The following is a 25,128-nucleotide window of genomic DNA, read 5'->3' on the forward strand; positions in this document are numbered from 1 at the left end:
GACATTTCCAGTTGCAACTTAAATTTCTTCAACATATTTGTCAGCAATACATTAGAAAATGTTGAACATTTAAAAACACTTTATAATATTAACAATCATATTTAGGCAAATCCATTAAAATAAATAACAATTTAAAAAAAAGTTAAATGCATTTTGCTCATTGTGTATTGACTGTGTTCATTGCAGCCTTTGGAAGCAATACTTAAAGTTATGAGAAAATCGCATTGCCCATATTAACATTACAGTTTGTATGGCTAAACTTATTTTACTGAAATAATTTAGGATATGGAGTATGAACAGGGCAAAAACATGAATAAAAACTCCGACAAATGAATGGATTTTAAATCTTATTAATAAAAGTACAGAAAACATAGAACCGAATGTAAAAATCAGTACACTCACTTCAACTCGTGTTTATATGTTAATAACTAAACAGACAAATTAGGCTGAAACCTTAAAGCTAACATTGACTGAAATACTGCCAAGAGACTGTGTAATACAACCAGCCTCCATTTTTCACATTCTGCACTGCCCAAGCCATTCAGGATTCTGCTGCTGTTTTAATGAATAAGCTGCATGCAAGGAAATGTAGTGGAACTTTCAATATTGTGAACTTACACATCAGTATGCTGCCACAATTAAACAACATAAAATTAAGCCACATCATTAGCTTCACGCACAGCATAAATTTCAAATTGCTGATGTAGAAGAGTTGGGTTTCATGTTGTTCACAATACATTTCCTGTGATTAATTTTGCATTACTGCCAACTCTTTTAGTGCTGGCTTCTTTAGCATGTTCATGTAACATTTCTTATATGATATAAACCTTTTGCTCAACTTATGGACTAACTTCACCAATAGTCATTTCACTGGCATCAGATTTGTCAAATTCATGAAGATTGACAGCACTGAGATCACCAGAACTTACTGCAAGAATGCTAACATCACCAAGAATGCTAACATCACCAGGAGTTACATCACTAGGAGTTACATCACTAGGAGTTACATCAATTTTGCTGTTGCTCCCAGAGTTTTTTTGATTACCTTCAATTTCTTCTTGCGAACCTTGCTTGTTTTCATTTTGTACTGTTTCACTCTGCTCGATGGATGTATTACCGATTTTGGCACTGCTATCCGGAATGGTGATTTGACCAGCACTTCCAAGGCGACTGGATGCCACTACAGCTTTTACTACAGCCTGTTAAATACAAAACCAAACACAATTTCTGAGCTGCAGCAAGGGAACAGCTTGAACTTGTAATATGAGCTGACATAGTATGAGAATGCTATTGAACAATTAATATAATTGATATTGAAATTTCAAGGCAACCAGCTGTGGACATTAGAGCAGTGCTTCTTAAACTATTTCAGTGTCATTCACCCTTGAGCCTTTATCACAAAATGTCATTCACCCTTGACACCGAGGTACGTTGTTTAGTAGAGTGACAGCCGCAGGGAAGAAGCTGTTCCTGGACCTGCTGGTCCGGCAACGGAGAGACCTGTAGCGCCTCCCGGATGGTAGGAGGGTAAACAGACCATGGTTGGGGTGAGAGCAGTCCTTGGCGATGCTGAGCGCACTTCGCAGTCAACGCTTGCTTTGGACAGACTCAATGGAGGGGAGCGAGGAACCAGTGATGCGTTGGGCAATTTTCACCACCCTCTGCAGTGCCTTCCGGTCGGAGACAGAGCAGTTGCCATACCATACTGTGATACAGTTGGTAAGGATGCTCTCGATGGTGCAGCGGTAGAAGTTCACCAGAATCTGAGGAGACAGATGGACCTTCTTCAGTCTCCTCAGGAAGAAGAGACGCTGGTGAGCCTTCTTGATCAGAGTAGAGGTATTGTGAGTCCAAGAGAGGTCATTGACCCCCAGAAACCTAAAGCTGGAAACACGTTCCACCTCCGTCCCGTTAATGTGGATGAGGGTGTGCGTGCCGCCCCTAGACTTCCTGAAGTCTACAATGAGCTCCTTGGTCTTCTTGGAGTTAAGGGCCAGGTTGTTGTCAGCACACCATGCTGCTAGGAGCTGGACCTCCTCCCTATAGGTCTTGTTTAACTAATCTTCTTGAATTTTTTGAAGATGTTACTCGGGAAATTGATGAGGGTAACGCAGTGGATGTTGTGTATATGGACTTTAGTAAGGCCTTTGACAAGGTTCCTCATGGAAGGTTGGTTAAGAAGGTTCAATGGTTGGGTATTAATGGTGGAGTAGCAAGATGGATTCAACAGTGGCTGAATGGGAGATGCCAGAGAGTAATGGTGGATGGTTGTTTGTCAGGTTGGAGGCCAGTGACGAGTGGGGTGCCACAGGGATCTGTGTTGGGTCCACTGTTGTTTGTCATGTACATCAATGATCTGGATGATGGTGTGGTAAATTGGATTAGTAAGTATGCAGATGATACTAAGATAGGTGGGGTTGCGGGTAATGAAGTAGAGTTTCAAAGTCTACAGAGAGATTTATGCCAGTTGGAAGAGTGGGCTGAAAGATGGCAGATGGAGTTTAATGCTGATAAGTGTGAGGTGCTACATCTTGGCAGGACAAATCAAAATAGGACGTACGTGGTAAATGGTAGGGAATTGAAGAATGTAGGTGAACAGAGGGATCTGGGAATAACTGTGCACAGTTCCCTGAAAGTGGAATCTCATGTAGATAGGGTGGTAAAGAAAGCTTTTGGTGTGCTGGCCTTTATAAATCAGAGCATTGAGTATAGAAGTTGGGATGTAATGTTAAAATTGTATAAGGCATTGGTGAGGCCAATTCTGGAGTATGGTGTACAATTTTGGTCGCCTAATTATAGGAAGGATGTCAACAAAATAGAGAGAGTACAGAGGAGATTTACTAGAATGTTGCCTGGGTTTCAGCAACTAAGTTACAGAGAAAGGTTGAACAAGTTAGGGCTTTATTCTTTGGAGCGCAGAAGGTTAAGGGGGGACTTGATAGAGGTTTTTAAAATGATGAGAGGGATAGACAGAGTTGACGTGGAAAAGCTTTTACCACTGAGAGTAGGGAAGATTCAAACAAGGGGACATGACTTGAGAATTAAGGGACTGAAGTTTAGGGGTAACATGAGGGGGAACTTCTTTACTCAGAGAGTGGTTGCTGTGTGGAATGAGCTTCCAGTGAAGGTGGTGGAGGCAGGTTCGTTTTTATCATTTAAAAATAAATTGGATAGTTATATGGATGGGAAGGGAATGGAGGGTTATGGTCTGAACGCAGGTATATGGGACTAGGGGAGATTATGTGTTCGGCACGGACTAGAAGGGTCGAGATGGCCTGTTTCCGTGCTGCAATTGTTATATGGTTATATGGTTATAGGCCGACTCATCGTTGTTGCTGATGAGGCCAATCACCGTTGTATCACCGTTGCTTACGGCGATCCTCCAGTGTTGCCATTTATTTATTTATGATCCCACTAGTTTGGTCTTCCCTAAAAGCTTATATTACAGTAAATTTGGGAAATATCTTGCTACTTTGAAATTAGAAAACCATAGTTAGAGTGAAAATAAAAATAAAATTTTCAGCTCCACTGCCATTAAAACCAATACGCGCTTACTAACCACTTAAATGGCAATGCCTTTATTAAATATAGGAAAAAAAAATCAGAATAAATTAAGTCATTCACCTTTCATTCACCCCTCTAGTTTAATTCACTAGTTTCATACCACACGCTGCCTCGGCAAGGCCACTAGTATAATCAAGGACGAGTCTCACTGTCCGCACTCCCTCTTCTATCAGACATGCGGTACAGGAGTGTGAAAACATACACCTCCAGATTCAGGGACAGATTATTTCCAGCTGTTAACAGGCAACAGAACCATCATATCACTAACTAGTGAGCAGTCCAGACCTACCAAATACCTCATTGGAGATCCTCAGATTATCTTTAATTGGACTTTACTCAACGGGTAGTTAAGACTTTACGAGTAGATGCAGTCTCTACAGCACTCTCAAGTGGCCTGCCATTCATTCTGTAGGTCCTGCCCATGTTAGTCTTCCCAAAATGATACTCCTCACATTTCTATATTAGATTCCATCAACCATTCCTTGGCCCTCCTGCCCAACTGATCAAGATTGAATCAGTTAAAATTTAACATTGTCATAAGGCCAACTTTGAAGGTATGAGACAGGGACTCGCTCAGGTAGATTGGACTAGGTTGTTTGAAGGAAAATAAATGTTAGGAAAGTGGAATGGTTTTAAATTTTTGCTGACAAGGGCTCTGAACATGCACGCACTTCCCTGTTGGAGTGAAGGGCAGGGCAGGCAAACATAAGGAAGCTTGGATGATGAGGAAAATGGAAGCATTGGTCAAAAATAGGGAGGAGGCATGGGACACGTATAGGCAGCGGGGTTCAAGTGTATCCTTGGAGGAGTTTTGGGAACTAAGGAGCAAACTTAAAAATGAAATCAGAAGGGCAAAAATGGGACAGGAGATAGTTCTGGCAGAAAGGATAATCCCAATAGATTTTATGTGCATAAAGGGTAAATGTAGAGAGAGTGGGATCAAAACAGTCAACTCGTTGGAGCCACAGGAGATGGGCAAGGTCCTCAATTAGTATATATCTGTTATTACTGTGAAGAAAGTCAATAGAACTGAGGAACTTGGGGCAGTCAATGGAAGTGTCTTGCGAGCAGTCAGTATTACGGTCAAAGAGGTGCTGATGCGTGTGAAGGTAGACAAATCTCCCGGGTCGGATCAGATATATTTCCGAGGACATTAGGAAACGAGAGAGAAAATTGCGGGAGCCCTGGCTGAAATTTATGAGCTGTCATTAAATACAGACGAGGGTGGAAGACTGCAGGGTGGCAAATGTTGTGACTCTCTTCAAGAATGTCTGCAGGGAAAGAGCTGGGAATAATAATGTGTAACATGTGTTGACGGGAGGTGACGAGACTTTTCAGAGGGATAGGATATACATGCATTTCGATGGGTAAAGGCCGATTGGGGATAGCTGGGATAGTTTTGTACGTGGGATATCGTGTCTCACAAATGTGATTTTAGATTTTTGAAGATGTGACGATAAAGATTGATGAGGGCAGAGCTGTAGATGTATATATATGGATTTCAGCAAAGCATTCAACGAGATTCCACATGGTAGGATGCTCTGGAAGGTTTGATCGCATGGGATCAATAAACAATAGACAATTGGTGCAGGAGTAGGCCATTCGGCCCTTCGAGCCAGCACCGCCATTCCATGTGATCAAGGCTGATCATCCCCAATCAGTACCCCGTTCCTGCCTTCTTCCCATATCCCCAGACTCCGCTATTTTTAAGAGCCCTATCAAGCTCTCTCTTGAAAGCATCCAGCGAACCTGCCTCCACCGCCCTCTGAGGCAGAGGATTCCACAGACTCGCCACTCTCTGTGAGAAAACGTGTTTCCTCATCTCCGTTCTAAATGGCTTACCCCTGATTCTTAAACTGTGGCCCCTGGTTCTGGACTCCCCCAACATCGGGAACATGTTTCCTGCCTCTAACGTGTCCAAGCCCTTAATTTAATCTTGTATGTTTCAATGAGATACCCTCTCATCCTTCTAAACTTCAGTGTGTACAAGCCCAGCTGCTCCATTCTCTCAGCATACGACAGTCCCGCCATCCCAGGAATTAACCTTGTAAACCTACGCTGCACTCCCTCAATAGCAAGAATGGCCTTTCTCAAATTAGGGGACCAAAACCGCACACAATACTCCAGGTGTGGTCTCATTAGGGCTCTGTACAACTGCTCTTTGCTCCGATATTTGCTCCGATATTTGATTCCTCTTGTTATAAAGGCCAACATGCCATTTGCTTTCTTCACTGCCTGCTGTACCTGCATGCTTACTTTCATAGACTGATGTACAAGGACCCCCCAGATCCTGTTGTACTTTCCCTTTTCCCAACTTGATGCCATTTGCCCGGCTAAACTGAGCAATCGAGGGAGAAGGGCCTTGGTCAGGGAGGTGACCAAGAACCCGATGGTCACTGTGACAGAGCTCCAGAGTTCCTCTATGGAGATGAGCGAACCTTGCAGAAGGCCAACTAAATCTGCAGCACTCCACCAATCAGGCCTTTATGGTAGAGTGGCCAGACGGAAACCATTCCTCAGTAAAAGTCACATGACAGCCCGATTGAAGTTTGCCAAAAGACATGTGAAACAAAATTCTGTGGTCTGAAGAAACCAAGATTAAACTCTTTGGCCTGAATGCCAAGCGTCACGTCTTGAGGAAACCAGGCACCGCTCATCACCTGGCCAATACCATACCTACAGTGAAGCATGGTGGTGGCAGCATCATGCTGTGGGTATGTTTTTCAGTGGCAGGAACTGGGAGTCTAGCCAGGATCGAGGGTAAGTTGACCAAAACAAAGTACAGAGAAATTCTTGAATGAAAACCTGCTCCAGAGCGATCTGGACCTCAGTCTGGGGCAGAGGTTCACCTTCCAACAGGACAACGACCCTAAGCACACAGCCAAAACAACGCAGGAGTGGCTTTGTGACAAGTCTGTGAATGTCGTTGAGTGGCCCAGCCAGAGCCCGGACTTGAACCCGATCGAACATCTCTGGATGGACCTGAAAATATCTACGCATCGATGCTCCCCATCCAACCTGACAGATCTTGAGAGAATCTGCAGAGAAGAATGCGAGAAATTACCCAAATACAGGTGTGCCAAGATTGTCGTGTCATACCCAAGAAGACTTGAGGCTGTAATCGCTGCCAAAGGTGCCTCAATAAAGTACTGAGTAAAGCTTTTTTTATTATTTGGTTATATGGGTAATATGAGGGGGAACTTCTTTACTCAGAGAGTGGTAGCGGTGTGGAATGAGCTTCCAGTGGAAGTGGTGGAGGCAGGTTCATTGGTATCATTTAAAAATAAATTGGATAGGCATATGGATGAGAAGGGAATGGAGGGTTATGGTATGAGTGCAGGCAGGTGGGACTAAAGGGAAAAAAGTTGTTCGGCACGGACTTGTAGGTCCGAGATGGCCTGTTTCCGTGCTGTAATTGTTATATGGTTATATGGTTATTATGGGGTATTGTGTGTAGGTCGATATAAAAAAAAAAAAATTAATCCATTTTAGAATAAGGCTGTAATGTAACAAAATGTGGAAAAAGTGAAGGGGTCTGAATTCTTTCTGAATGCACTGAACAATGATTCAGATGAGAATGTACATGGCATGATTAGCGTTTGCAGATGATACAAAAGTTGGTGGTATTGCAGATAGTGAATATGGTTGTCAAAAATTGCAACAGGATCTTATTCGGTTGACCATGTGTTCTGAGGAATGGTTGATGGAATTTAATACGAGATGTTGCATTTAATGCGAGGTGTTGCATTTTGGAAAGTCTACCCTGGACAGGACCTACATAGTGCATTGTAGGGGTCTGGGAAGTGTTGTAGAGCAGAGGGATCTAGGAATGCGGGTACATAGTTCCTTGAAGGTGCCATCATGGGTAGATGGGGTGGTCAAAATGGCTTTTGGCACATTGGCCTTCATCAGTCAGAGTTTTGACTATAGAAGTTGCAAGGTCACATTGCAGTTATGTAAGACATTGGTGAGGACACATTTAGAATATTGTGTTCAGTTCTGGGCACCATGTTAAAGGAAAGATGTTAAGTTAGAAAGTGAAGAGAAGATTTACAAAGGTGTCAGGGCTCGTAGGTCTGAGCTATAGGGAGAGGTTGAGCAAGCTGGGACTCTATCCCCTGGAGTGGAGGAGGATCTTATAGAGATGTATAAAATCACGAGAAGAATAGATTGGGTAGAAGCACAGAGTCTCTTGTCCAGAGGGCATAGGTTTAGGGTGAAGGTGGAAAGATGTTATAGGAATCTGAGGAGTATCCTTTTCACAAAAAGGGTGGTGGGTGTATGGACGACTGCCGGAGGATGTAGTTGAGGCAGGGGCTACCGCAACGATTAAGATTTAGACAGGTACATGGATAGGACAGGTTTAGAAGGATATGGGTCAAACACAGGCAAGTGGGACTAATGCAGATGGGTTGGTGGTGTGAGCAAGTTGAGCCAACATGTTGGTTGGTGTGGGCAGGTTGAGCCAAAGGTCCTGTTTCCACATTCTATGACTCCAGGATTCTTCTGCAATTTTTGACAATTATCTTCTCTATTTACATTACCACCTAGCTTTGTCAAATCTCATCCAAATCATTGATATAGATGACAAACAGCAATCATCTATTTATACATTCAAGTCGTTTGTATATATCTCACACAAATCAGATCCCTGCAGAATTTCATTGGTCACAGACCTCCAGCTGAAAAAATGAAGAACCATTCATTCATTTAATCAGCTGAAATCCATATATATACATCTGTCTGATTAAAGTTTTTCCTCATCTTCTTTTGAAAGGTACATGCTTTTATTCTGAGGTTGTGCTCTCTGGTCCTAGACTCTCCCACTAGTGAAAACATTCTTTCCGCATCCACTCTATACAAGCCTTTCATGATTCGGTAAGTTTTAATGTGGTCCCCCTCATCCTTCCAAACTCTAGCGAGTACAGGCCCAGAGTTGTCAAATGCTCATCATATATCATTAGCCCAATCATCCCTGGGATTATTCTTGTAAACATCTTCTGGACCCTCTCCAATGCCAGCACATCTCTCCTCAGATATGTGGTTCAAAACTGCTCACATACTCCAAATGCAGTCTGACCAGAGCCTTATAAAGCCTCAGCATTACATCCCTATTTTTATATTCTAGTCCTCTTGAAATGAATGCTAACATTGCATTTGCCTTCCTTACTACAGATTCAACTTGCAAATTAACCTTTTGGGAATCCTGTACCAGTACTTCAAAGTCCCTTTGCACTTCCAATTTCTGAATCAATTCATTTAGAAAATAGTCTATTCCTTTATTCCTACTACCAATGTGCATGACCGCACACTTTGCTACACTGTATTCCACCTGTCACCTGTCTACTATCCCAATCTGTCTAAGTCCGTATGCAGACTCCCTGCATCCTCTACACGACCTAACCCTCCATCTATCATCATAACAACCGGAAACCTGTCCACAAAGCCATCAATTCCATCATCCAAATCATTGATATTCAACATGAAGAGTGGCAACTGTGGAACACTACTAGTCACTGGCACATTGGAAGGTTAAATGTGGTAACCATTGCAACCAACCCCAAATATGTTTCACCTTGAATATCTACATTCTATAAACTCATCTGGGTTCTCAACTGCAAACTCATCCATTGAGTTTTAACTAGATCTGTACTGTTGCATTGTGCAACTTATATTGTTGCAAAATATGTTTTTTTTGTGTAGACACTACATTTAAACAATTAGTTACTGCAAATGTGGCCATTACTGATACTGTTCGATAAAGTGAGGTTAGGTCTAACGGACGTTTTTTCATTTCTGCACGACATGACGGGTACAGAATATTACATTATTCAGGAACCTGGTTATTGCTTTTAATTCCCTGTGTGAAATGCTACAAAGTGATGCTGTTCATGATAGATACAGGCTAGCCTAGATGAACTTTACTAGGTTTTATAATTAGCATGGTCTTTGTAGAATCCCCGATCAGAAGTGTTGGAAGGGCAACGTGAATGACCAATCTATTACATTTAATGTATTTGGATTCCAAATGTACAATCACATGTGAATGTTCCTTGAGGGGAATTCCTATTGGGAATATGGGAAACCCAGGGGGGCATTGAAGGCATAAACCTGTAAAATTGAGTGCAAATTGCAGATAAAAGCCAACATGTACATGTTTTAACATAGCACACATTTCCAGTGGAAGTCTAGCCTATCGGGTAATTAGACCAGGTATTTTCACGCACTATTCATTACTGCTGCCTCGCCAACAGTCTGTCTGTGCTTTCTTTTTTTTTGTTATTTTTAGTATGTATCAAAAATTATGTTTTAATGTTCCTTTGGTTTGGTTTATGTGGGGGGGTGGGGGTCAGGGGAAACTTTTTTCAATCTCTTACCTCGACGGAGGTGCGATTTTTTTCCGTATCGTATCTCTGTCCCCACTGCGGCCTAACATTGTGGAGTTGGCGGCCTTTCCTGGAGACCAACGGGATCTCCAAGCAGCAGGAGTCTGCAGGACTCTAACATCCCTTTGTCGGGGATCGAAGCTCCAACCGTGGGGCCTGTGGACTTTAACATCGTTAAGCTCACGGTCTCAGGTAAGAAGAGGCCGACTGAGGAGCTTCATGTCATGGAGAGAGTTTCAACCGCCCCGACGGGGGAGTTTCAAACTCCGCAACCGGGGCTTCGATCATCGGTTGCGGGGGCTTTGATCGCCCCCGACTGCGGATGGTTCGACTGCCCCGACCGCGAGAGAACAAAACAAAGAAGATTGAACTTTATTGCCTTCCATCACAGTGAGGAATGTGGAATCCACTGTGATGGAAGTTATGGTAACTTTTGTGTGACTTTTATGTAGTTGTGTGTGTTGTTGCTTTTCACTTAGCATGGCTGTTTGGTAACTCAAATGTCACACTGTACCTTAATTGGTACATGTGACAATAAACTGACCTTGAAACCTTGATTTAGTTAAAAGATCAGATCAAGCTTACTGATGCACAAAGAACCCAGTCTTGTTGCCTCACAAAGGATCTCACTCACTAGAATAGTTTGCAGTTTTGAAGATAAACTCTGAAAAGTGATTGCAAAAGTACATGAACGTTTTTAGATTTTTTGCATATTGCAGGAGCATACATGACTGGAGCAAATTTTGTTTTTGATACATTCATTGAGAAATCTGAAGAAATCTAAAACAGCAAAGTTTACAGTTTATAACACATAACTAAAAGACTAAATTTATTTTTTCAGAATTTAGTGAATCTTACTTTTAGTTTGCGGCGAGCATTGAATTCTTTAAGTTTCCTTTGTGCATTGTTCATGTGCACAAAATTTGCAGCTCTTCCTGTTACCCATGGATGCAGTAGTGCCTGATAAGTAGTTAGACGCTTCTTAGGGTCCAAAAGGATCAACTTTCTAACCTGCAAAATAATGATTTGAGTGTCATGAAAAAATTCCTCAATGGATGCAATACAAATTTTATAGTAAATATAAAATCTGCTGGATTCATTAGCTCCATCTTTCTTTGGGGATTTTCAGTTCAGGAAATTCTAAAAATGTCTATCATGAAAAATTCCCTTCACCTGTTGCAGTCTGGTTTCTGTCATTTGACATATATGTTAGTGTCTGAAATCATTTTGAAAAATAATGTGTAATAATAGATGTAATAAATACATCAAGAACTGTGTTGTAAATTGTTTGTCATTAGTTTTCTGCAAAGGTATTTTGTTTTGGTACTTACCAGATCTTTTGCATTAAGTGAGACTTCATCCCACCAGGGGGAGACAAAGTCATAGTCACAGTTAAGAATCTTCTTATACATGTGTTGATCACCCCTTTCATCGTAGAAAGGTTCAAACCCACATAACCTGTCAAAAGAAGAGAGCCAGATGACTATTATCCTGAATATTGCAAGCCTACACTAATCAGGGGACCATGGTATTTTGATGCAGTTAGATTCCATCATGTGCATTTTCACCTTTTGAATGAATGAATGAATGAATCAATTAATGTTTATTGGCCAAGTATGTACACATACAAGAAATTAGCCTTGGTGCTCAGCTCGCAAGTAATAACACGACGTACAGTAAACAATTAAGAATAAAACATAAAACATTAAGAATAAGACATTATAGTTTAAACATGTGAATACCAGAGCAAAATACCAGAGCTAAAGGAGGCTACAGACTTTTGGTTGTTGAGTAGTTTTCGTGGAAAAAAGCATTTTTTATGTCTGCCTTCCAGAGGAAAGTGCTTCAGAGTTTGTGGCCAGGGTGAGAGGGGGTCAGAGATGATCTTACTTGCTGTGTGTTGTTGTTGGGGGGGGGTGGGGGGGGGGGGGGGGTGGGGGGGGGGGGGGGGGGGGGGGGAGGGGAGGGGGGCTCTCCCTAATGGAATGCTCTTAATTCCACCGTTTTAAGAGCATTGAGCTCCAGGTTGTTGCAAAGGCACCAGGACGCCAGCTGTGTTACTTCCTGTCGGCAGGCAGATTCCTCCCCATCCTAGATCAGATCACTCAGGGTTGTGTGGTCCACAAACTTGAGAAGTTTGACAGAGGAGTCTGAGGAGGTGCAGTCGCTGGTGTAGAGAGTAAAGGAGAGGGAAGAGTATGCAGCCTTGCGATGCTCCTATGAGTATTAATTTGGGTCAAATCCATCTAGACAATTCCCACCAGGCTATGTGTGGCCCAGGTAAACAAAAATGCTGGAGAAACTCAGCGGGTGAGGCAGCATCTATGGAGCAAACGAAATAGGCAACGCTTTGGGTCGAAACCCTTCTTCAGACCCATATCCCTCTAAATTTTTCATGTCCATGTACCTGCCCAAATGTCTTTGAAATATAATGATAGTACCTGTCTCAACTACCTTCTGTCAGCTTGTTCCATATACCCACCACCCTTTGTGTGAAAAGGTTCACTCTATCAGGAACACGCATGCTGTGAACTCATGTCATCACAATTTTTGAAGCACTTTTCAGACATTCCTTGGTCCATAAACAACCTCCTCCAATCAACTTTAGCACATTTCTATTCAATACCATCAGTTGGCCTTGCCTTAATTTAGAATTTTTACTTTTTTAGCAGGCACGGAGGGGGAGATGGAGGCACAGAGAGGGAGACATGGAGGCACAGAGAGGGAGAGACGGACGCACAGAGAGAGACACGGAGGCACAGAGAGTGACACGGAGGCACAGAGAGTGACACGGAGGCACACAGAGAGGGGCACGGAGGCACACAGAGAGGGACACGGAGGCACACATAGAGAGTAGGTATGTTACAAAACTTACCTTCAGCGGCACTGCAGTTCTGTCACTGCCCATGTGCACGACTTTGGCGCCTTTGCGAGGGGGGTGGTTTTAAAATGCGTTTAATGGTTTAAAAAATTTTTCCCAGCCTGTTCAAATCGATTTTTGTCAGGCTGTTTAGCTGCTGAAGAATAATTGCTCCAACATCGGTTTTATTTAGTTTTTTTTAAACTGCACTGGATATTTTAAGAGCAGGAATGATTAAAAAATCAACTTCTAAAGCCATCAACACCGACAACGGGGACGGATTTCACGTACAGAACAGGTAAAGGAAAGCCGTTTATTTTACTTATAAACGTGCTTCTTAGGATGCCTTTAATCAAACTTTTACGTTGCGAAAAGGTGACATAAGACCCATACGAACCAGCAGTATTTCTTCTGCCGATATGGGGTTTAAATTCACCGCAACCGCAACGTTCCAAACGATCGCGTTCCACAAAATCCCACTCGCAAGATGATTAAAATGGCCATTAATTTACGGGAATTAAACACAAAATTCCTTCCATTAGGTCTATAAACCCATGACAATGAGATTTAAAAATCATGTTATATTGTGAACTCTTGTGTGAATGTTATTTGCACACTTAGGCTATTTAAAAATGTTAACCTTTTCTTAAGAAATTGATAGATGTTTAGATCTAGTAATTGAATTTTGTAATTAGCTACAATTAGGGAACTAACTAATTATATGCTTTAATTTCAGGTCATCCAAGTAAGATTGTTTCATATTTGTTTCAGAATGCATAAATCTATAACTGAAAATTTCATTCAGTTCTCTTAATTTTTAAGAAAGGTATGGGCTTTTGACTGTCCTCGATCACAGCTTTTGAGTTAAGTCAATGGAAAAGTAATAGGGAACAAGATGCTAATTTCCAAGTATGAAAATGGCCATAACTGTTTTCATACTGAAGCTATGAAAGTGAATTAGGTGTCAAATTAAACTTATTTTTATGGTTTATCTGATGGGATAAATTGCAGACTTGATTTTTTAAATCTCAAAATTTGGTAACATTGCTACAGAGAGGGACACACAGAGAGGGCCACACAGAGAGGGGCACACAGAGAGGGGCACAGAGACAGGGGAGCTTCCTGCCTTTTGGAGCTGGGGTTTCTGATTTGCGGTGTGTTTTGAGCGGGCGACCCTGCTGCTGCGAGCGGGCGGACAGACCAGAACAGACAGGAGGACCTTTGTTGCTGCCCCACATGCCGAGAGGTATAATAGGCAGTAAGTAATTAAGTAAGTGTATGGCAAATCAAATTTCTCGTATGTTGTAAAACATACTTGTGTGGCGGCACCTGGTGACAACCCAAGGTCACAATGAACCATCGGCTCTAGAGGGCGGCGTCTTGGTGTGGGAGACGCTAGTCATGGGGTCGGTACCCGAGTTCGTATCCTTGAAGGAGTAGGGAGCTTTATTAGAGAGATTAAACACGTCTAGTGCACACAACTCGTGTCCGACTAGTTTTTGGCTGGATTCCTGTGAGTCCCCGCTACACTGGTGACCCCCGACCCCCAGGAGTGTAATCCTGGAAGGGAAATTTGAGGAAACAATGCATTCTGCTGCTGCCACCTACAAGGCTGGCGAGGCTGGACTCAAGTCGGTCTCCCTAAAGCTACCGGCCCACTTGGACCGGAGCGGGCGTCCGCCGTCCCGGGCTCCTGGAGATTCTTCCAAACCAAGCAAGCCCCCGGGGTGTGGGATTGTATCTAAGCGTTCTGGCCACCCCATTCGGCGTCCTGTCCGGTTCGGTGCCTCGTGTTCTGGGGGTCATGTGGCGGCACCTGGTGACAACCCAAGGTCACAAAGAACCATCGGCTCTAGAGGGCGGCATCTTGGTGTGGGAGGCACTAGTCATGGGGTCGGTACCATATTTGGTATTTAAGGCCGGGCAACACCGTGTCCTTGAAGGCGTAGGGAGCTGTGTTAGAGAGATTAAACACATCTGGTGTACACAACACGTGTCCAACTAGTTTTTGGCCAGACTCCTGCGAGTCCCAGCTACACGTGGCTAATAAATGTCTATTATGATTATGATCTGTTTAGCACTAGCAGTTCCCGAGTTTTTAGGGAGCAGCTGTTCTATATTTACCTGACTGATATATAATTTCTCAAAGGTGGCATTCAAAAATCTGCCATATATTGCAACCAACAATCTGTTGCCACTCTAATAAAATTCCCCCAAAGTTGCCTATTCAGTATTAGATAATTTACTACATTAACTAGAAGGACAGACAAGATAATAGTTTTCATGGCAGTGTTAGATTTAGCTAAGGGAATCAAGGGATACGGGGAAAAACCTGAACGGGGTACTGATTTTGGATGGTCAGCCATGAACATATTGATTGGCAGTGCTGACTCGAAGGGCCGAATGGCCTACTCCTGTGCCTATTTTCTATGGAATTGCACAAAAAATGTGCATGCATCTTATTAAATGGCAAAACTGATTTGAAGCTTTATGGTCTAGTCCTGGTTCCATTTCTTATGTTCTTACATGGGCTGGGCAATGACAATTCTCAATAAGTGAGAAGGAAAAGAAAAAAAATTGGATATGTTGAAAATCTGAAATAATAATCATAATCTTACCACCTGTGATGGTACTAATACTTATGTACTATTACAAGAGGGGGAGATTATATTGTGGTAGATGATCCAGCTCCTCAGTCTCCAAGCTTTTCCAGCATTCACAGAGCACAAGCCAGAAGTGTGAAGGAATACACTCATCTAATATCAAACCAGCCTTGCCAGCAATACCCAATTTCTTTGGTGAAAAGATGAAAAATATTACCTCTTGCAGCAAAATTATGAAAACTTTTACCATATACATATTCCAGTATTTGAGCACCAGTTACAGTCAAATCAAGTGATAGGGCACTTCCTTTCCCATTCACTTGTGCCTAAAGCCCTTTGGATGCTTTCAGCTATCTGAAAGAAGAGGTCACTAGGTTGGGAATGATGTGGGATAAGGGTGGTAAATACGATCTGAAGTTTGTAAAGTTGAAGAGATTGTGAGGTAATGGCATAATGAAATACTGGAGGAAGATTAGGTACAAACACAGGATCAGTTTTTCTGTATCATTCTGTTGAATGAATTGTTGGAGTCACAACTCTTTTCATTCGGCGCTATTGGCGTCAATTATATGCCATCCTTCCCTGCAGAAGAGACAGTTTAATTTAGTTTATTGTCACATGTACTGAGGTACTGTGAAAAGCCTTTGTTGTGTACTAACCAGTCAGCGGAAAGACAGTACATACACAGAAACATGTTTTTAAGTGTCTTGCAAAATATATGGGATATGCACAGCATATTGAAGCTACGAAATGCAATTTGGATCGACAATTAAGCATATGAATATGTATGAGGTGCATTTGAATGTTAGCTATAAAGCCTGATTTACAGAGCTTATTGCTTAGGCTAATGATACGCTAATGAGATTGCATTGCATAAAGCAGTACATAGCAGTTACTGTAAATTGGGTTAAAGAGGGAACTGCAGATGCTGGAGAATCGAAGGTTACACAGAAAAGCTGGAGAAACTCAGCGGGTGCAGCAGCATCTATGGAGCGAAGGAAATAGGCAACGTTTCGGGCCGAAACCCCTTCTTCAGACTGATCAGGGGTGGGGGTGGGTGGGGACAAGAAAGGGAAAAGGAGGAGTAGCCGGAAGGCTGGAGGGTGGGAGGAGACAGCAGGGGAGCTGAGGAAGGGGAGGAGACAGCAAGGACTAACAGAATTGGGAGAAGTCGATGTTCATGCCCCCGGGATGCAGACTCCCCAAACGGAATATGAGGTGCTGTTCCTCCAATTTCCGGTGCTGCTCGCTGTGGCCATGGAGGAGACCCAGGACAGAGAGGTCGGAGATGGAGTGGGAGGGGGAGTTGAAGTGCTGAGCCACCGGGAGGTCAGATTGGTTATTGCGGACCGAGCGGAGGTGTTCGGCGAAACGATCGCCCAACCTCCGCTTGGTCTCACCGATATAGATCTGCGGACATCTAGAGCAGCGGACGCAATAGATGAGGTTGGAAGAGATGCAGGTAAACCTCTGTCGCACCTGGAACGATTGCTTGGGTCCCTGAAAGGAGTTGAGGGGGGAGGTAAAGGGACAAGTGTTGCATCTGCTGCGGCCGCAAAGGGAAAGTGCCCGGGGAGGGGGTGGACCGAGAGGGAAGGGAAGAATTGACAAGGGAGTTATGGAGGGAGCGGTCTTTGCGGAAGGCAGATATGGGGGGAGATGGGAAGATGTGGCCAGTAGTGGGGTCACGTTGGAGGTGGCGAAACTGACGGAGGATTATTTTTTGTATGTGATGGCTGGTGGGGTGAAAGGTGAGGACTAGGGGGACTCGGCCCGTGGTGCGAGTGCGGGGATGGGGAGAGAGAGCAGTGTTGCGGGGTATGGAAGAGACCCTGGTGCGAGCCTCATTTATGGTGGAGGAGGGGAACCCCCGTTCCCTGAATAGTGAGGACATTTCAGATGTCCTGGTGTGGAACGCCTCATCCGTGGAGCAGATACGGCGTAGACGGAGGAATTGGGAGTAGGGGATGGAGTCCTTACAGGAAGCAGGGTGGGAAGAAGTGTAGTCCAGATAGCCATGGGAGTCAGTGGGTTTATAGTGTATGTCGGTTAGAAGTCTATCACCTGCAATGGAGATAGTGAGGTCAAGGAATGGTAGGGAAGTGTCGGAGATGGTCCAGGTGTATTTCAGTGCCGGGTGGAAATTAGTGGTGAAGTGGATGAAGTCAGTCAGTTGTGTGGTAGTCTGGCGCGCCGATCTCTACAAAGCTGAGGCCACGCGCCAACTATCGGACACCTCCTCCTACTTACCCCTGGACCATGACCCCACTGACGAGCACCAGGCCACCATCTCCAGCACCATCACCAACTTCATCCACTCCAATGCCCTACCCGACCGAGCCTCCAACCTCATCGTTCCCCAGCCCCGCACAGCCCGATTTTACCTTCTCCCTAAAATCCACAAACCAGATTGTCCCGGAAGACCCATTGTCTCCGCCTGTTCGTGCCCCACCGAACTCATTTCCAAATACCTTGACTCCATCCTATCACCCTTGGTTAAATCCCTCCCTACCTATGTCCAAGACACCTCAGACACTCTCCGTCGTCTCCGCGCATTCAATTCTCTAGGCCCTCACCCCCTCATCTTCACCATGGACGTCCAATCACTATACACCTCCATCCCCCACCACGATGGTCTCACAGCCCTCCGGTTCTTCCTCGACCAGAGAAGCAACCCATACCCAGCCACTGACACTCTCCTCCGCCTAGCGGAGCTGGTCCTTACCCTCAATAACTTCGAGTTCGACTCCTCCCACTTCCTCCAAATACAAGGCGTAGCTATGGGCACACGCATGGGCCCCAGCTATGCCTGCCTATTTGTAGGTTACGTCGAACAATCCTTGTTCAATACATACCAGGGCCCCATCCCCAACCTCTACCTCCGCTACATCGACGACTGCTTTGGTGCCACCTCCTGCACCCGCACACAACTGACTGACTTCATCCACTTCACCACCAATTTCCACCCGGCACTGAAATACACCTGGACCATCTCCGACACTTCCCTACCATTCCTTGACCTCACTATCTCCATTGCAGGTGATAGACTTCTAACCGACATACACTATAAACCCACTGACTCCCATGGCTATCTGGACTACACTTCTTCCCACCCTGCTTCCTGTAAGGACTCCATCCCCTACTCCCAATTCCTCCGTCTACGCCGTATCTGCTCCACGGATGAGGCGTTCCACACCAGGACATCTGAAATGTCCTCACTATTCAGGGAACGGGGGTTCCCCTCCTCCACCATAAATGAGGCTCGCACCAGGGTCTCTTCCATACCCCGCAACACTGCTCTCTCTCCCCATCCCCGCACTCGCAACAAGGGCCGAGTCCCCCTAGTCCTCACCTTTCACCCCACCAGCCATCACATACAAAAAATAATCCTCCGTCAGTTTCGCCACCTCCAACGTGACCCCACTACTGGCCACATCTTCCCATCTCCCCCCATATCTGCCTTCCGCAAAGACCGCTCCCTCCATAACTCCCTTGTCAATTCTTCCCTTCCCTCTCGGTCCACCCCCTCCCCGGGCACTTTCCCTTGCGGCCGCAGCAGATGCAACACTTGTCCCTTTACCTCCCCCCTCAACTCCTTTCAGGGACCCAAGCAATCGTTCCAGGTGCGACAGAGGTTTACCTGCATCTCTTCCAACCTCATCTATTGCGTCCGCTGCTCTAGATGTCAGCAGATCTATATCGGTGAGACCAAGCGGAGGTTGGGTGATCGTTTCGCCGAACACCTCCGCTCGGTCCGCAATAACCAAGCTGACCTCCCGGTGGCTCAGCACTTCAACTCCCCCTCCCACTCCATCTCCGACCTCTCTGTCCTGGGTCTCCTCCATGGCCACAGCGAGCAGCACCGGAAATTGGAGGAACAGCACCTCATATTCCGTTTGGGGAGTCTGCATCCCGGGGGCATGAACATCGACTTCTCCCAATTCTGTTAGTCCTTGCTGTCTCCTCCCCTTCCTCAGCTCCCCTGCTGTCTCCTCCCACCCTCCAGCCTTCCGGCTACTCCTCCTTTTCCCTTTCTTGTCCCCACCCACCCCCACCCCTGATCAGTCTGAAGAAGGGTTTCGGCCCGAAACGTTGCCTATTTCCTTCGCTCCATAGATGCTGCTGCACCCGCTGAGTTTCTCCAGCTTTTCTGTGTAACCAACTGTAAATTGGGATTTGATTTTTTATATACTGATCTTGACCATATGTACAAAGTCTACTTATCGACTCCACATCACAAGATTAGATATTGTTCAGCCAGAGGTGAACACACGTCTCGGCATCTTCATTGTAGGCAGCGAGATTGGCAGCTGTGCATTGGTTTGAACCAAAGTTAATGAAACACGTCATGTTTAAGAGAGAACTGCAGATGCTGGAAAAATCGAAGGTAGACAAAAATGCTGCGGAAACTCAGCGGGTGAGGCAGCATCTATGGAGCGAAGGAATAGGTGACGTTTCGGGTCGAGACCCCTCTTCAGACTGAGGCGGGGTTGGGGGACGGGAACAAGAAAGGAAGAGGCGGAGACAGTAGGCTGTAGGAGAGCTAGGACGGGGAGGGGAAAGAAGGAGAACGTAGGGTCTACCTAAATGCGAACTGAGCGGAGGTGTAGGGCGGCGATCGTTAAGCCTGCGCTTGGTCTCACGGATGTAGAGCAGTTGACACCAAGAACAGCGGATGCAATAGATGAGGTTGGAGGAGGTGCAGGTGAACCTCTGCCTCACCTGGAAAGACTGCTTGGGTCCTTGAATGGAGTCGAAGGGGGAGGTAAAGCGACAAGTGTAGCATTTCCTGCAGGTTGCAAGGGAAAGTACTAGGGGAGGGGGTGGTTTGGGTGGGAAGGGATGAATTGACCAAGGAGTTACGGAGGGAGCGGTCTCTGCGGAAAGCTGAAAGAGGAGGAAATGGGAAGATGTGGCCTGTGGAGTAGCGAAAATGTCAGAGGCTTATCTATTGTATGTGACGGCTGGTAGGGTGGATGGTGAGACAAGTGGGACTACTCTTGTCATGTGGTTTGATTGCTTGGATTAGTTTCAATGGCATCTCCTCCCATTGTTTCTTGGACCCTAATGGAAAAATTGATTATTTGATTCTCTCTATCTCCTCTGCCAACACTACTCAGTGGATCACATTTATGCACATGATTAATCAAAACTTAGTTTGATTCAAAGATCTGTAAAATTTGTTAAATGATGGAGGAGATTTAATCAAACCTCCTTTTGTTTGATTTAGGTCTTAGAGTTCTTTATTTTCCTGATCTTCAGTAGTGGATGAATTTCAGATTAGTTCCACATTCAATTAGCAGAATATATGAAAGAATGGAAAAACAAACTATATTTCTGGAATCTTACAATATGTAGGTGATGACTCCCACTGACCACATGTCAACCTCTGGTCCATAGGCATAGCCTCGTAAGATTTCAGGGGCTGGGACAAAAAGAAAGAGAGGTTAGGTACTTTAATAAAAGTCATTACAACTTCATAAATTTGCTGGGCAGTGAGAAATAAATTAAGTATTTCTCGTGGCCCTAGAAAAATTGGGGATATAAATGAAGCTTATCAGCACCACTCACATCTTATTTTATTATCTTAGAATTTTATTTTTTTCTTTATGTGCTCATGTAATGTGCCATCACCTGCTAAACTAGTATTTATTGCCGAACCCTAGCTGCTCCTAAACAGAGTGGCTTGCGAGGCTGTTTCTGTTTTTTAATTTTAATTTTTTAATTTTATTTATTAGAAGTAGTGTACATTACAATAATAAGCCAAAAATAACATAATACATTTCCTGTACCACTTCATATTTTAAACTTTAAAAAGAAAAGTAAAGAAAGTGAGATAGGATAGTGTGTGAAAGAGTGATCAAAAAAAGACCCTTAGACATGAAAAAATCGAAAAAAAAGTTAAGAAGTAAGCCATAGAAAAAGAAAAAGAGAAAAAAAAAACAGAAGATATATTAAAAGTTTTAAAAAAAAAAGAGATAAAAGGGATATACCAACTTCGTATTTTTCCTCCCCCCCTCACCAGGTCCTGAAACCTTGCGAGGCTATTTCAAAGGGCAATTTTCCGTCAAGTAGGTAAGAACTCAAATGGGCAATTAGAAGGGGCAAAAGGGGCCACAAAATGGCTTGTGCGAGTCAGATTAAAGAAATTCCCAAAGCTTTTTACGGTACATTAAATACAAGTGGGTAACCAAGAGAAGATAGGATAAAGGAGAGAATTTGTGCTTGGGAGACAGAGGATGTAGGAAACTACTAAACAAGTTCAATAAATTGGTATTCACCTCGGGGAAAGACAAGGGCAGTGAGATCAGTGTGGGGTAATCAAATATACAAAGGCAATTTTGAAATCAATGCAGAGGAGGCGTTGGAGCACTTGATAAGCATTAAGGTGGATGATTCCCAAAGGCCTGATCGAATATATCCCAGGTTATTAAGAGAGGCAAGAGAGGAAACTGCAGGAGCCTTGGCCTAGACATTTGTATCTTCTCTAGACAGAGATGAAGCCCTGGAGGACTGGAGATTAGCTGATGCTATGGACGGGAAGGGAATGGAGGGTTATGGTCTGAGCGCAGGTATATGGGACTAGGGGAGATTATGTGTTCGGCACGGACTAGAAGAGTCGAGATGGCCTGTTTCCGTGCTGTAATTGTTATATGGTTATTCATAGGAAGGAACTGCAGATGCTGGTTTAAACCAAAGATAGACACAAAAGACATATATGATCTCCCGATTGCCAAACACTTTAATCCCCCTTCCCATTCCCACACTGACCTTCCTGCCCTAGGCTTCCTCCATTGTCAGAGTGAGGCCAAACGCAAATTGGAGGAACAGCATTTAATTTTTTGCTTGGACAGTCCCAGCACAGATCCCTATGGAACTCCGCAGGTTACAGATCTCCAGCTTGAATATTGTCCTTTCACCACAACTCTCTTCTATCAGTAAGCCAGTTCTGAATCCATATGATCAAATCACCATTAATCCCGGGCATTTTAATATTCTGGAACAGCCTACCTTGGGGGACTTTATCAAATTGAAACATAGAAACATAGAAAATAGGTTCAGGAGTAGGCCATTCGGCCCTTCGAGCCTGCACCGCCATTCAATATGATCATGGCTGATCATCCAACTCAGTATCCGTACCTGCCTTCTCTCCATACCCCCTGATCCCCTTAGCCACAAGGGCCACATCTAACTCCCTCTTAAATATAGCCAATGACCTGGCCTCAACTACCTTCTGTGGCAGAGAATTCCACAGATTCACCACTCTCTGTGTGAAAAATGTTTTTCTCATCTCGGTCCAAAAAGACTTCCCCCTTATCCTTAAGCTGTGACCCCCTTGTTCTGGACTTCCCCAACATCGGGAACAATCTTCCTGCATCTAGCCTGTCCAACCCCTTAAGGATTTTGTAAGTTTCTATAAGATCCCCCCTCAATCTTCTAAATTCTAGCGAGTACAAGCTGAGTCTATCCAGTCTTTCTTCATATGATCCCAGGAATCAGTCTGGTGAACTTTCTCTGTACTCCCTCTAAGGCAATAATGTCTTTCCTCAGATTAGGAGACCAAAACTGTGCGCAATACTCCAGGTGTGGTCTCGCCAAGACCCTGTACAACTGCAGTAGAACCTCCCTGCTCCTATACTCAAATCCTTTTGCTATGAATGCTAACATACCATTCGCTTTCTTCACTGTCTGCTGCACCTGCATGCCTACTTTCAATGACTGGTGTACCATGACACCCAGGTTTCGTTGCATCTCCCCTTTTCCTAATCGGCCACCATTCAGATAATAGTCGACTTTCCTGTTTTTGCCACCAAAGTGGATAACCTCACATTTATCCACTTTATACTGCATGTCATGCATGCGCCCACTCACCCAGCCTATCCATGTCACCTTGCAGCCTCCTACCATCCTACTCACAGCTAACACTGCTCCCCCAGCTTCGTGTCATCTGCAAACTTGGAGATGTTGCATTCAATTCCCTCGTCCAAATCGTTAAAATCATTCCCTCGTCCAAATCATTCCAAATCCAATGCCTTACTAAAATCCATGGAGATACCATCCACCAACCTACCTTCATCGATCACCTTCATCACCTCCATCAAGGTAGTGAGACATAATCTGCCTCGCATAAAGCCATGCTGATTGCCCATAATGAACCCATTCTCTTCCAAATAGGAGAAATTTATATCTCGAGGAATCCTCTCCAATGGTTTCTCTACTTCCCTTCTTAAATAAAGGAACACCATTAACTACTCTCCAGCCCACGAGGGTTGGGATGTAATGTTAAAATTGTACAAGGCATTGGTGAGGCCAATTCTGGAGTATGGTGTACAATTTTGGTCGCCTAATTATAGGAAGGATGTCAACAAAATAGAGAGAGTACAGAGGAGATTTACTAGAATGTTGCCTGGGTTTCAGCAACTAAGTTACAGAGAAAGGTTGAACAAGTTAGGGCTTTATTCTTAGGAGCGCAGAAGGTTAAGGGGGAACTTGATAGAGATTTTTTAAATGATGAGAGGGATAGACAGAGTTGACGTGGAAAAGCTTTTCCCACTGAGACTAGGGAAGATTCAATCAAGAGGACATGACTTCAGAATTAAGGGACAGAAGTTTAGAGGTAACATGAGGGGGAACTTCTTTACTCAGAGAGTGGTAGCTGTGTGGAATGAGCTTCCAGTGAAGGTGGTGGAGGCAGGTTCGTTTTTATCATTTAAAAATAAATTGATTGTTATATGGATGGGAAGGGAATGGAGGGTTATGGTCTGAGCGCAGGTATATGGGACTAGGAGAGATTATGTGTTCGGCACGGACTAGAAGGGTCGAGATGGCCTGTTTCCGTGCTGTAATTGTTATATGGTTATATGGTACCTGGGAACACGTGCTGTAATTGTTATTTGGTTATATGGTACCTGGGAACACGTGACAATAATCTAAACTATTCCTTGGCTGAAGTATACCCTTTAACCCTGAGTTCAAGGATTATTCTGACCACATAGAACTTGTTGTCAACTAACAATATGGAGTCAAATCTGCCCAATTTAAACACAAACCTCTGGCGTCCTCTATTGCTGCATGCGTACATTTGTTCTGTATTGCATGTGTAACAGTTTCAGCTATAGAATCAGAATCAATTTATTTGTCATTTGGACCCCTGGAGGTCCAAACGAAATGCCGTTTCTGCAGCCATACATAACACACAAATAGACCCCAGACACAACATAATTACATTTAACATAAACATCCATCACATAACTGTGATGGAGGCCAAATAAACGTATCTCTCCACTGCACTCCCCCCCCCCCGATGTCAGAGTCAAAGTCATAGCCCCCGGCTGGCGATGGCGATTGTCCCGTGGCCATTAAAGCCACGCCGGGTGGTGCAAGGTCGCACACCGGGTCTTGGTGTTAGAGCCCCCGGTGTGCGCTCGCAGAGTCCGCGGCCATTCCAGCCGCGCGGGGCAGCGGTGTCAGGCCCCGCTCCAGGAGCTCTTCGACCCCGCAACTCGGGCGGGAGAAGTCGCCGCCGCAGAAGCCCCGAAAAGCGGCCCCCCCCCAGGGAGCCGTGGGCTCGGCGCCGTCGTCCACAGACCTGTCGTTGGAGCCCCCGACTCTCCGGCAGCAGCAGCAGCAGCAGCAACAGCACCAACAGCAGCAGCAGCAGCAGCAACAGCACCAGCAGCAGCAACAGCACCAGCAGCAGCAGCAGCAACAGCAC

At 44.6% G+C, this 25,128-nt stretch overlaps 1 protein-coding gene across 1 annotated transcript in view; it reads right to left on the bottom strand.

Moving 5' to 3' along the window:
- Positions 1-38: 38 nt before the first annotated feature.
- Positions 39-25,128, bottom strand: part of LOC129695840 (calcium/calmodulin-dependent protein kinase type IV-like) — a 108,123-nt gene continuing 83,033 nt past the window's right edge. Inside the window, exons 8-11 of the mRNA XM_055633210.1 lie at positions 20,763-20,838; positions 11,282-11,408; positions 10,809-10,961; positions 39-1,199 (exon numbers count right to left, since the gene is read on the bottom strand). Of these exons, the coding sequence (XP_055489185.1) occupies positions 840-1,199; positions 10,809-10,961; positions 11,282-11,408; positions 20,763-20,838 (716 nt within the window). The 3' untranslated portion in view covers positions 39-839. The remainder of the gene's footprint in view (positions 1,200-10,808; positions 10,962-11,281; positions 11,409-20,762; positions 20,839-25,128) is intronic.

Source organism: Leucoraja erinacea, chromosome 3 (genome assembly GCF_028641065.1).
Source record: "Leucoraja erinacea ecotype New England chromosome 3, Leri_hhj_1, whole genome shotgun sequence".
Lineage (NCBI taxonomy): Eukaryota > Metazoa > Chordata > Chondrichthyes > Rajiformes > Rajidae > Leucoraja > Leucoraja erinaceus.